The following is a 13,735-nucleotide window of genomic DNA, read 5'->3' as shown; positions in this document are numbered from 1 at the left end:
CCCAAACACACAAACACACACACATTTCCAATATCGACCAGACCAAACCTACATGTAGATCTATATAGGAAACGAGGCCATGATATAGATTTATAGCGGAGCTCATCGACAAGAATCATACATTATGAAGCACTTTATTGCCCCCTTCAATATCTCGCGGACTCGTGAGTGAGCACAGGCGTATACAGATCTCACAGTATCTCAGTCAAGATCTATCTGAGGGGAGGCGGGTGGGTGGGTGGTTGGCGGGCGCTCTGATGGTTTTTTTAACCCCCTCACTGCTGAAATTGTGAAATGTATTCATCCACATTAAAATTTGTACAGACAAGATAAAAATCCTTCAAGAGAGATTTTCCACATAGATTTATTCAAAAAGTAACCAAAAGCACACGTTGTTACTGTAATATCTCCAAACACTTCCCTTATAAACTAGTATACAAATGGCAAAGAACTAATTTTGAAAGACACAAACCAGTGCATACATCCACGCAGCAGTGAAGATGTTAAAATAGTTTTAGTAGAGGTTTTACGGCGCTCGCAACTGCAGCATAAGGCCATGATATGAGAGCCAGAAGATTAGAGGTGTTACAAGGGAGTAACAAACATACAAAAAGAAGAAGGGGAGATAAGGACGATAGACGTTTGATAGGAAAGAAGAACAAGCAAAACTACACTAGAGCACCCACCAACCACCCACGGCGCTTGTATGTGGTTTGTTCCTTTTTCCTTCTATCAGACATAATAATGGTCTTCCTCATCATTCTCTCTCCCTTCTTTTCTTTGTAAGTACCTCTCTCTATAAAAATATAGCGCTTAAACAGCTCTAATCTTCGCCCCTTTTAAGGTCGATTTGTGTTGCAAGAGGCGTAAAATTCTTCAAATACGTGTAGTTCAAATTTAATGACGCACCGCTTCAGAGGTGTTAATGTCTATTCACATCAAACATAAAGTTTGATAGGGAAATGCGACCTGATTTAGTGTATACGATAAGATCATGCTAACAACATTTCAGGTCAACAGGTGCTTGTTTGTTGGTTTGTTTCCTTGTTTGTTTGTTTGTTTGTTTGAGTAAAGAGAAGCACATCGACACAATAATGGTCATTTAGTGCTGGGAAAAAAGTAAGACAGACAGACAGAAACAACGAAGGGAAAGTTAAGAAGTAGGACCAGCCAGTAGCGCCCTCCAACCACCCACCAGAGACAGGGACAGACAAACAGACAGACAGACAGACAGACAGACAGACAGATAGGCAGACAGAGAAGAAAAAGAAGAAGAAGAGGAGGAGGAGGAGGAGGAGGAGGGGGAGGAGGAGGAGGAGAGAGGGGGAGATAAAAAGGAGAAAAGAAGAAGTATACACATACTTTTTGTTTAAGGAAATAAAGAAATCGTGTAATGAAGCAAAAGATACAGAAGTTAACAATCAATGTGAAAAGAAAAAAAAAAACGAACCAAAAAAGAAGTAGCAATTGTGTACACATGCTTTCGAAAATCAAAGAATTAAGACGGGAAGAAAGGATGCTGAAATACAAGCTGTATAACCGCAACAGACGGTGATATTTTACAGATGATCAGAACAGACAGAAGAACTTTTTAAAGAATGACAGAGGAGAAAAATCTGCAATAAAGAAATCAATAAATGGGCCACGAATTCTAACGGAGAAATCACACTTTGATATGAAGAAAAAGAAGCAAAGAAAAGACACGGGACGAACATAATTAGAATAATTAATAAGATACTGAACTAATATCAAAGACCTTAAATTTTATCTCTGGCAGTGGTAAGATTCTAACAATTTTATTATAAAACTATTCTTTATAGTGATGCCTTTATCTCCAGATTAAATAACCACGAATGTTCAAGATTTTACCTGTAGTTGAGGATTTGAACAAAGGTCATCCACTCCGTCATGCAGCACTAAAACAGTTTAACTATCAGCGCTGACTGAGATCTGAGAAGCGGGTGGTTGACGGGTGTTTTGGTGTGGTTTGCTCCTTCTTTTCAATTAAACATGACTGTATCGTCCTTATCTCCTCTTCTTATTTTTATTTTTTATTGCTCTCTTTTAACACCTCTAATTTTTGGTACTTGTATGACTTAATTGTGTTGTATGTGCCATAAAACGTTTACTAAAACAAACATTTACCTAAAAACAAACACAAAACAAAAGCAGGCTGAGACGGAACAAGTGGGGGGAGGTTGGCGTTTGAGGGCATGATGTGCAGTTGTTAAAAGTGGAGAGCTACCAGACACAGTACACAGTCCTCGGAGATTAATTAACAGCACAAACACAGAGAAGAACAGCAGAAGTCAGTCGCAGAAATACCTGTCAATCAATATGGATTTCCCAATCATTACATCATCCCCTCTGGGTGGAAAACGCACAATTTTTGGTTCCAATTGTAGTTGAACACCACCGTCAACGAAAGGTCAACAACGAAAAGCTAACGCTTTATCGTCGAACGTGAACTGCTATTAGGTCAATAGAATTCTTTCGGCTTTTGTTTTGTTTTGTTTTGTTTTGTTTTGTTTTGTTTGTTAGTGTTTGTTTGTTTGTTTGCTTGTTTGGGAGGGGTGGTTGTTGTTTTTAGTTTGTTGGGGTTTTTTTATATTTGGCTTTCAATATTGCCTAGATAGGCATACACTTTTGTTTTCTTGTACTACTTTCCTCTGGTCTTTCTCTTTTTTGTCAGCCTCATGTTTATTCAACAGTACTAATTCTCTGGGAATGGCTCACAATTGTGTTTTTGCACCTGCTATTTTCATACAGGTTCGTTTTAATTCTGTTTCTTTTCAGTTTGGAATCCCTTGAGTGAAGGGCGTGTTGCTACGACATTTGAGCCAATCTGAGGTGATCCATAAACTGACTAAGTAGTTGGCACTGATGGATCGCCCATAGGGAGTTGGCTGATATCGATAAACAATACTCATAGCACCTGACCCCCAGTTTTCATTTAGCGTATTTTACTTTGTGCTTGATTATGGATGCACATGGGTATAAATGTAAAATAATCAGAGTGGCGAAGGATGAATAGCCTGATCATTGACAATAGATTTATTGCGTTTAAAAACGAAATCCTCTTGATTTCGTATAGTATGGAAAAAGAAGTAAACTAGCAATTGTAAACGTGACATTTATTGATAATAGCCTTGTAACTTTGCGTGCTGGCGTTTCAGGAAAAACGCGATCATTACCATTGATGTATTTTTGATTATAACATTATTGCAAACACAAAATTTACTTTACTTTAACCCTTACAACACCAGACATTGCAGACCACCGCAATCCATTGTCTAAAATTGGTAGATGTTGTAGATCCAAAGCAGGCAGCGACGCCAATAGACGTTCTTTTCTGGGTAAGTCATAAGCATAGCCTTTCTATGATTATGACGCTGGTTAGAATTCCTGCGTTCACAGGAGTTCAAAGGGGGGTAGAAAGAAAGTAACTGACATACTTTGTCGTGCTCTTGCCACTCATTTTCTGCATTCTGTGACAGAACATGAGGTTCTTGGAATTCTGTTAAACGAAAACGTATAGGTATATAATATATATATTCATATATATATATTCATATATATATATATATATATATATATATATATATATATATATATATATATATATATATATATATATATATATATATATATATATATATATATATTAGCCTTTGTTGTGTCAATGGGATGTCCAAAAACAGAATCACTACTGGTCCTATCAAAAAACTAACTTTTTCTCAAAATAATCTAGAGAATGTGATGTGTACAAAATTAAAAAGCACTCCCTGTGCTTAGTTGTACGGCATGGGGTAGTCTTTTGGGCTTTTTACTAGCGCTGAAGGTCAATAATGTGCCGTGGGACTATGAAAGGTCATTGGAAGGATTTAACTTCCAATGACGCTTGGTAAATGTCACAACCATGAACCATGCTTCCGAAAAAACATTAATTTAAAGTTCAACAAGACAGAAACACATTCTGTTGCTGCTGCTGCTGCTGCTGCTACTACAACTACTACTACTACTATTACTACTACTACTACTACTACTACTACTACTACTACTACTACTACTACTACTAAGGATGATAATGCTACTACTCATTATCAATAACAACAACAGTACAAATAAAGCAGTTAACATACACTAACCTTGACTTCTATTTTCTTTAGCCCTTCCCCCTTAGCGTCTGGTATGGAGATAGTCCGAGTTTTGCTAGTGATGTGCTCGATGCCGCACATGAAGGAATCCGACACGATGGCCACTCCCAAAAAGCACCAGACCATGCCCAGAAAGTAGAAGAACGCTCTGACTCCTGTTTCCCAGGTGTACTCGTTGATTATGGGCATGAGAAGGCCCTTGTCCGAGCACAAGTAGTTGTCAAGGTCTATCGTAGCCATCTTCCTGTTTTGATCTCAGTCGATTGTAGTTTAAAGTGAAATGGTGTTGGTGTTAGTAGTGATGTTAAACAAATAGTTTTTCAAAGGGCTATAAGACTGGCAGAAGAAGGAGAAGCCTTTGATTACTGTATGACAGCGTTTTTATTGTTTATTGTTTGTCTGTGGTTACCGTAATCGATATGAAAAACGGAACGGGGTTGAGTAAATATTTTTCTTCTTTCGAATAACCGACTGGCTCTGAATCCCGGTCCCCTATAGGAACGTTTTAGCAGCTTTGATTTAGATAACTAGAAATGTTGCCTTATTTACGTAAATACAAGTTTGCCAAATAAGTTTTAAATCATTTGATTTTTTCTTTCATATAAGAACAGTATACACACGATTAAACGAGGGAACTACACTTTTGAAAATGGATGACTTGTTTTATCCTGAAGGTAACTCTGAGAATGCCATACTTGTATGTTCTCTAAGAGAAAAAACATTCAAGAAAAACTGTCTCCTCACACAGCAACAGCACTAGCTCTTTGTTGTTGGATGATATTCTGAAAAGAACAGTACTAACTCGGTTCTTGTTGTGTAATATAATCCTCCAAATAAGACTTATTGTCATAGATAAACTCCATACTCCTTCAGCTCCGAGCGTAACAACATTATCAGAATCGCTATACCAATGAAAACACAAGTGGCTTCTTGTTTGGCCCCGATGAGTCCTTATTTCACTAGCACATGTGCCTGCACAAGAAATCACTTTGTGCACAACAACTGCAAGAATGCCCTGTGAGTTTTTCCTCAAATTAATAAACTACAATTTTGACACCTGTTGATAAGAGCCTACGTGGGCAACTTCCACACGTTGTTGTTTAAAATGTTGTGTTCTCTACGCTCAGAGACGCAGAGATCTGTTTTGTAGGTGTGTTCTGCTCAAGAACCGCTGAATCCAACGTCAGATGCAGTGAGACTGCAAAACAGTTTACATCGACAGAAGAACTGTTTATAAGTCTAGTCCTCTCTGCTGAGTCTGGTTCCTGGGGAAAGGGAACATAGTTAAATGTCGTGAATAGTTGGCTTTTCCTCAAACAAAAAGCTTTTGTTAAAGAACGGACACATCGGTTCTACATAATCAAATATTGGAACGATGCATGACACTGAACAATTTCTGTAAATCAAATGAAAATAAGTCATACAAAAGAAAAACGACTTTGATAAAAGATATGATAGTTTTGAAAACTTCCTCGCAAGTGTACAGAATAACCGCAATATTTCTTGTCTCTCTCTAATAACGAAAGGACATATGAAAATATAAGGTGTTTCTCTCTTGTGTGTGTGTGTGTGTGTGTGTGAGTGAGTGTGTGTGTGTGTGTGTGTGTGTGTGTGTGTGTGTGTGTGTGTGTGTGTGTTTTATGATATGTTATTTCACGCATACGGTATAAATAGAGAGAGAGAGAGGCGAGGCTGATAGAACAAAAGAAAGAGAGAGGCGGAGAGAGCGAGGGGGAAAGAGAGAGATATAGAAAGAGAGAGAGGGAGAAAGAGAGAGAGAGAAAGAGAGATGGATAGAGAGAGAGAGGGGGGAGAGAGAGGGGGGGGGAGAGAGGGAAAGAGAGAGAGAACAAACAGGGTGGTACAACTTAAATTTAGGTAGACAGTCATTCGTCTCTAACTCACAATCCAAACCGTGAAAATGGAAAAGGAAAGGTTTGTGTTTATTTAGTTTCACGCACTTGCTGCACAAATAGGTCATATAAGAGCCCAAGGTTAGAGGTGTTTCATACAAAGAAAAGAGGGAGGAGAAAGGACGAATGACGATAGGTATTATTTCCTTGGAAGGAAGGGGCAAACCACAACAGAGCACTCATCAACCACCAATAGGGAGAGGTTTGGCACAATAAATAGATTTATGACAGTATAATATATTGCGACTTTGACCAAAGGATTAGGGACCAGCCTAGTTTTATTGTGGATCCTGACAAAAGTTTCCCTGAAGTTCTCATATCTAAAGACAACTCTTCCCTGAATGTGGTAGTAGCATAATATTCACTTTTCATAGTGTGACTATAAACACATGCGTGAAAATGAGGTTTGCGTATGTATGCAAGCAAGTATGCATGCGCCGGTGCGCGCGCGCCCCTGTGTGTGTGTGTGTGTGTGTGTGTGTGTGTGTGTGCGTGTGTGTGTGTGTGTATGTGTGTGTGTGAGCCTGTGTGTGTGCCTGTGTGTGTGTCAGTGTGCGAGTGCGTGTGCGTACGTGCGGGTATGTATGCTTGTATGTGTGTAGGTGTGCATTTGCGCGTGTGTGTGAACATACACATCTAAACAGACAGCAGAGAGTCAGGGAGTGCATAATTTATATTTATTGTAATGCCTTTAAACGATTGGCGACAAAGCAACAACAAGCAGAGACTAGGAACACGTTTTACTTTTTTTATTTTGGCTACCGCAGTGTTAGTAAAATATTAAACAAAAATAAATACTTTTAAAATAAAAAAATTACGAATGAATTTGTTGAGATTGTACAATATCCGGATGCCATAAACACATTGATTTGTTTCATTTTTTAAAGCTACACTATCACTGCGTGTATAAAATGACAAAGCAGAGAGTGTAGAAACTAGAGCAGAACTGTGCAAAACTGTATAGCTCTAATAGCCCTTGAAGCACTGTAAAATTATTTCAGAGCTGGTAGAAACAAGTGAATCCTTCCGAGGTAAACAAAGCGTGAAACATTGGCATGGGATGTAAATATAATACTTAAAATGTTATAAACATAACTTACAGATCTACTCTTAACTAACCCTTCGATCCTCAGCGCTGATCTGTCTGTTTTTCACAACTGGATCTTACCAAAAAAATACATGAGCTCTGAGCTTTCTCTGAAGTTAATCCACAGAAGTCTCCGATCTATTCACACTGCTCACAACGCCGTCCACGCCGTGATCTGTTTCCACACCTGAAAGTGAGCGATATCGATGGTGCTCACTCTTGACTCCGTCCCACGCACAGCCCCGTGCTTGTCGCGTTGCCAGTGGTTGCGCGTGTATTGTCAAAACAGTGAGGCGGTGCTAAGGCAAGAGCATTCTCCACGCGCAATTAGACACAAAGGCTACTCGCTTTTCAGAACAGCCTGTTCCGTTAATGGTTGGTGGGAAGAATTATGTGTACATTATTGATAATCCAGCTTCGATGAAAAACAGACTGGTAAATGGTCTCTAACAATATGATGATCTATGAAGTCAAATAGTGCATACTTTTGCAAAAGTTGCAAAAACAAATTCACTCCAGTGTGCCTTTCAAGAGAAAAACTATTGCTCCAATTATTCGGTTTTTCCGTATCGAAGAATAATCCATGAAAGTAAAAGGGAACTGGCAGATCTGAGTTGTTGTTTTTTCTAACATGAATTAATTAGTCTGTGAGCACGCACGTGCGCGTGCTCGTGTGTGTGTGTGTGTGTGTGTGTGTGTGTATGTGTATGTGTGTGTGTGTGTGTGAGTAAGTTTGCGCGCGCGTGCGTGTGTGTGTGCATGTGTGTGCATGTGTGTGTGTATGGGTGTGTGTGGGGGTATGTGTTTGTGTGTGTGTGTGTGTGTGTGTGTGTGTGTGTGTGTGTGTGTGTGTGTGTGTGTGTGTTTGATAGACAGAGAGAGAAAGAGAGAGGGGGGCGTTGAAAGAGAGAATGATAGAGAAAGAAAGAAAGAGAACGTGTGTGTAGGCGTCAGAAATAGAGTGTGTACGTGTATGTTTCTTTTATGTGTGAGTGAGAGAAAGGCAGATTGTGCGTGTGTGTGTGTTTTTGTGTGTGCGTGTGTTTGTGTACATGTGTGCCTTTGTGTGTGTCTTTGTGTGTATAGGTGTATGTGCATGTGCGCGCGCACCTCGGCATGTGCGTTATTGATAGATAAATAGATAGATAGATAGATAGATAGATAGATAGATAGATAGATAGATAGATAGATAGACAGACAGATAGATAGATAGATAGATAGATAGGAGTAAACTTTTCATAATGCATTATGATCCTTTACTTGTAAGCTAGATTTCACTTCAGTTATAATGTTGTCGTAACATCAACGAGAACATAATCTTTACCCTCTTTCTCTTTTTCAATTTTTCCAGGTTCATTGTTACTAATGTTCAATATGATCGCATTCTCAGTTTGCTGTTTACTTTCATCTGTGTTGATTTCTTCTGCCTGCCGCAGGCAAGATCATTTCTACCAACCCTTTCATCAGTAATAAAGCGGCTGTCTCGACCCCCCCCCCCCCCCCCCCAGGCTCAATCTTATCAAAGGAGGCCATCTGAATAGTATAACGTTGTGCACAAGATATGCCAGCTGCCGTCAACCCAAAGTTAGGGTTGGGTTAGTTTTGTAAATGGTAGATGGCATTTTTTTTTACAGTTGCATTTATTTTTATAAAAAAATAATATTCTGAAATTTTTCCTATGAAACATAATATGTTCAGGGATAGTTATCAGAATGGTATTTATAACATCACAATGATAATATACACCGCCAGCGATGGTTGTAAACTATGATGATAAACCCATAAGGCGGTGAAAGACTGAACATATAAAATCTTTTTAAAAATCTTTTTGTAGTCTACAATGATGATGATGATGATGATGATCATCATCATCATCATCATCCTCATCATCATCATCATCATAGATCACCATCATCATGTCGTGACCTTGTATTTCCCTATCGTCTGAGCTGTAATGAGTTGCTTCTTTGTAACGCACATCAAACACGCGTGGGAAAGTCTATTATTATCGAACATCTCTTGTCTTTCTGAAGGAAAGATTTCTCTCATCTCGCACGGGTGGGGGTGAGGGGTGGAGGGGGGGGGGGGTAAAACACGTGCAATCAATGCGCTTCCCGTTAGATCACATGGTCACCTCGACATCCGTCACACAATCTATTTCAGTGAAGGTGCATGCTTCGTAGGGAGGAATTTTTCTGTATTATTTTTATAAGTCAGTCGATAGTGTTGACGTTTTGCCAAAGGTTGATCATAGAAAGACCAGTTTAAAATATTTTTTACCCCCTCCACTATCCGCCATTTCTAAAAGAAGTTAAAAGCGACTTCTCAAAATAATAACGTCCAAGTGACCTTCTTGTGGTTACACGGAGAATGGAGGTCCCAGATGTGCGTACTAGGACAAGTTTATTCCGAGGAAGGGAAAATGTTTACTTTTATCTCTAGCAGAATGACGCAACGACCGATGTACTGTGAGACATACAGAATATCCAGCCCGTCGACACAGCTAAAAGAAGTGAAAAGTTTGTTTCATTGGTAGGTTCATTTCCTTTACCAAAAGCCACGGAATCCAAACTACCAAACTATGTTAATTTTATATCTGTAAGTCTTATTGTTTATCACCTCTCTGTAAACGACAAGCCCTGGGCTTGGGTAATCTATTATATACAATACAAACGATTATCATAACAAGTCGACTTCAACTCAACTTTTTCATCTGAATCTTGTCTTTCTCTCCATAACGCAATCACTACTCCTATTGACAATAATAGATATAGTCGCCCTCCCCCCCCACCCCCCCTAATTTTCCGGCCGCCCCTCGTAACTACTGACATTACCTTCTCTGCTAAGATGAATACACGCCAACGAGATACAGTGGCTTTATTAATCGTAAATACGTTTTGTTCTCGCGGTGCAAAAAAAGGGGAAAAAAACCCATCTGAATTCATATTTTGCTACAAAATTCAACAGTTCCCAATTAATGAGAATCGCAATAACCCAAGGACATACTATTTTCACCGTTCCAACTGAGATGGAGATTGATCTCGTGATTGGCTTACGGATGAACACTCTCACTGATTACCCCGCCATCAGAAACCATTCTTGGGCACTGGCACGCACCTTGGATGGGAGGGAGGGCGTCATCGACAGAACAAAGTAAGAATAACATTATCCAGACTGAGAAATGGGATCAGCCAAAAGAAAATAAATAAGGTAAAAAAATCCTCTCTCCATCCAGACAGTTCATTACAAGGACGAGGTTCCATTTTCTTCGCACGACAGAGTTTGAAATCCCCGTAAGAAAGCGTGTCACGTCTAAAGCGGAAAGTTCACCCCATGGCCATGTATGTAAGCTTACTTCGCTACCGTTCCTGGGAGCATCATGATAAAGTGCTTTTCACAGACTGACACGTTTTTTTAAACTTGAAACTAATAAAGTGTAAGTCTGCTTTTTGGGCAGCAGAGCTCTTATTTGTTCCAGCTCTTCTCTTTTGCAGGACGACTTTGTGTCCTTGGGAAATGCACTTTACATAAATAGTCGTCACTTTACCCAAGTGAGAATATGTACCCTGACATAGAGAGCGAAAGATCTCAGCATGTTAGTGTTTTAGCGCCTATAATGACAGCTTGCAAAGTATGCTTCCCGGGAAGTTGAGATTGTTTCACAATGCTACCAGGCCTCTGTTGGGGTAATAAAATTATAGACTTAAAGCGCACAGAGCGGGAATTTGCACTATACATGCTATTTATCTATCTATCTATCTATCTATCTATCTATCTATCTATCTATCTATCTATCTATCTATCTATCTATCTATCTATCTATCTCTCTATATATATATACATATATATATATATATATATATATATATATATATATATATATATATATATATACATGTATAATCTATCAGTTTTATCATTATTATCATTAAGATTTTATCACTATTATTATTATTATTATTACTATCATTCCATTATTATCATTATTATCATTATCATTATAAGTATTACTATTATTATTATTATTATTATATTATTATTATCTGTCCCTTGTCACCCCGTATGTCTGTTCAAACACATCACCTGGTCTGGATCTGTGGATAGCCGTCCATTTATCTATTCATCCATCAAACTACTGTCGAACCTACTGTATAACAATGAGTCTTAAAATCGGCAATCAAATCTGAGAAAAACAGTTTCGTTTCCATGGATACGGCGGCGTATTGGATTTTGTTGACACATCTTACGTAATTAATACCACCTTTATTTTTTCATGGAAATAAATTTTTGGGTTTTCTGCATGCATCTTGGCAAACCATAGATCTACAAATCTGTGTGATTAATTTTTCGTAAACGTCCTAGATCTAGAACCTTTTTTAAGAATTTTGTCCCGAGGTAGTATTCACGCTTGCAAAAAATTAGAGAAAATCCACACTCCAAACACCACCAACGAAAAACTACCCAACATATAAAAAATTCTTCACTCAAAGTTTTAGTATTAGATCTACATCTTTTCTTCAATCTGTGAAAATTTCATGAAGATTGCTTGAATAATGGTGAAGTTATTCAAAAAGGTTTATTGAAAAACCACGTTTCGAGAAAACGGGCGATGGAGAAAAATAAAAGATTGACTTATGAGGAAATTGTGGTGACAAACATGCCTGGTATGGGAAGAAATACGGGGTTCTTATGCGATGAAATAGTTGTAAGAGAGGCTGAAGAAGCTAAAAATGCCTACAACTTGAAATCCATCCATAGTTTTGAGCCGAATCGGGACTTTCAGCTCAGCTGCAGCCCCCCCCCCCTCTAGTTGTGTTGTTTGTTGTTGTTGGTTGTTGGGTTTTTTTTTGGGGGGGAGGTGGAGGGGATGGTCCGTTTGTCTCTCCACCTATCGGTGTTTCACCTCGATCCCAACCCATACTTCTTGGTAGCGTAGGATGTGTGCATGTGGTATTGGGCGGGGAGCATCAAATAGACCTTAAGGCATATTAGCCTGAGATGCAACTCCTTGGTAAAGAAAAAATCGTGAGTATATCATTACTTGCATGTAGATGTTTGCCATTTACTTTACTGGTGTTGTCTTTGCTTTTGTTACTACTGTTTCCTCTGATTTGTTCTACAAGCAAGGAATGATGTGGCTCTGACTTCCAGCACCCAGAATGTAACGTGTTTGTTTTGTTTTTTGTGTATATTTGTTTGTTTGTTTGTTTGTTTGTTTGCTTGATTGTTTGTTTGTTCGTGCGTTCGTTCGTTTGTTTGATAAAGAAAAGCACATCGGCACGGTACGGATAATTTAGTTCAGGGAAAAAAACCAAGAGAAATAGACAGAAACAACAGAGGAGGGGGGATACGCACCTTCCAAATACCGGCAGTGTGACTTTAAATCGACGCAAATGGGGAAAAAAATGTTTATGTTTCCCACACTCACTCACCTGTTTACAATAAGTAGACACACATTCATCAATATATCTCAGAGGCAGTTTATGCCGATCAAAAAATGCACTGCTTGCTTGTTGTGGGAACGGCGACCACGATAATACACCTCTCACCGTATGAGCCTTGGGGCAGGCCCACTATTATATTGCCTTTTGTTTTGAATCATTCTACCCTAAGGCGATTAGCTCCCACTGGTCTAACCGAGGATCGGCTTTCCCGTATTTACTCGTACCATTTGGCTCTGATTGTCACAAACCGGTGCGCTCCGCGCCTTCATACAGATCAGAGAAAAATACAAGCTGGCGTCCACGCGGCGTGGATTTCTGAAGCAGCAGAAACGCCGAGAACGGTGCAGAGACCAAACAGTTACGTCTTTGGTTTCATGTTCTGTGCTAAAGAAAATAGTCGAAATTAAGAGTTAGCATTCAACAGGTCGTCTTTAGGAAAAGGACGCCCCCCCCCGTGTTCTATTTCGGCTTTTATTAATCCATCAATCTTCCAGCTAGTACATGTGCTGACAATTTCATAGGACTACCCCCCCCCCCTCCCCCACCCCCTGAAAAAGTGAAATAAAAAAACGTATCCAGAGTCTTATTAGATATGATCCCCAGGTAATGAAAGAGGGACCCTGGTTGTAAAACGTGACAATGCACAACCATTTCTGCGGTGGAATAACAACAGGAAATTGAAATACCTTAAGCCTCAAAGTTGAAAGAACAACGTTTATGCGAGGCAGAGAAGTGTAAAGAAGTGCTTAATCGAAATTTCTTGAAATGCCAAGTGATTAGATACGGTGTGTGCGCACAGTGAAAGGCGTATTAGAGGAGTCAGTCCACGGATCGAAGGGCACCGCCTTCACTTTTGACGCCCGCTGCTGCCCTTTTTTCCTTGTCATCGTTGAGTATAATGACCAAGATTTTTTGCGCATTGCCATAATGATGCTAGGAGCGTCCTCATCGCAAACAGATGGCCCAAGTACGATTCCAATAAGGGGAGAATTTGTATTTAGCATCTCGGTCTTTCTGCTTGGATGTTGTATCCCCTCTCAGCCCAGCTTGGCCCTGACAGGCAAGATCAAAGCTTGCTCCAAAGTGATCCAAACTGTGTGCAGTGGGGTTGTAAAACGCCTACATTAAAAAGAA

At 39.4% G+C, this 13,735-nt stretch overlaps 1 protein-coding gene across 1 annotated transcript in view; it reads right to left on the bottom strand.

The window, feature by feature from the left end:
- Nucleotides 1-12,744, bottom strand: part of LOC101862856 (sodium/calcium exchanger 2) — a 40,937-nt gene extending 28,193 nt beyond the window's left edge. Inside the window, exons 1-2 of the mRNA XM_035968362.1 lie at nucleotides 12,590-12,744; nucleotides 4,149-5,422 (exon numbers count right to left, since the gene is read on the bottom strand). Of these exons, the coding sequence (XP_035824255.1) occupies nucleotides 4,149-4,397 (249 nt within the window). The 5' untranslated portion in view covers nucleotides 4,398-5,422; nucleotides 12,590-12,744. The remainder of the gene's footprint in view (nucleotides 1-4,148; nucleotides 5,423-12,589) is intronic.
- Between the last annotated feature and the right edge of the window lie 991 nt (nucleotides 12,745-13,735).

This window comes from Aplysia californica, unplaced genomic scaffold (assembly GCF_000002075.1).
Source record: "Aplysia californica isolate F4 #8 unplaced genomic scaffold, AplCal3.0 scaffold00053, whole genome shotgun sequence".
In the NCBI taxonomy this organism is placed as follows: Eukaryota; Metazoa; Mollusca; class Gastropoda; order Aplysiida; family Aplysiidae; genus Aplysia; species Aplysia californica.
The sequence above is the reverse complement of the archived record's forward strand: the minus strand, read 5'-3'. Positions and strand labels throughout refer to the sequence as shown.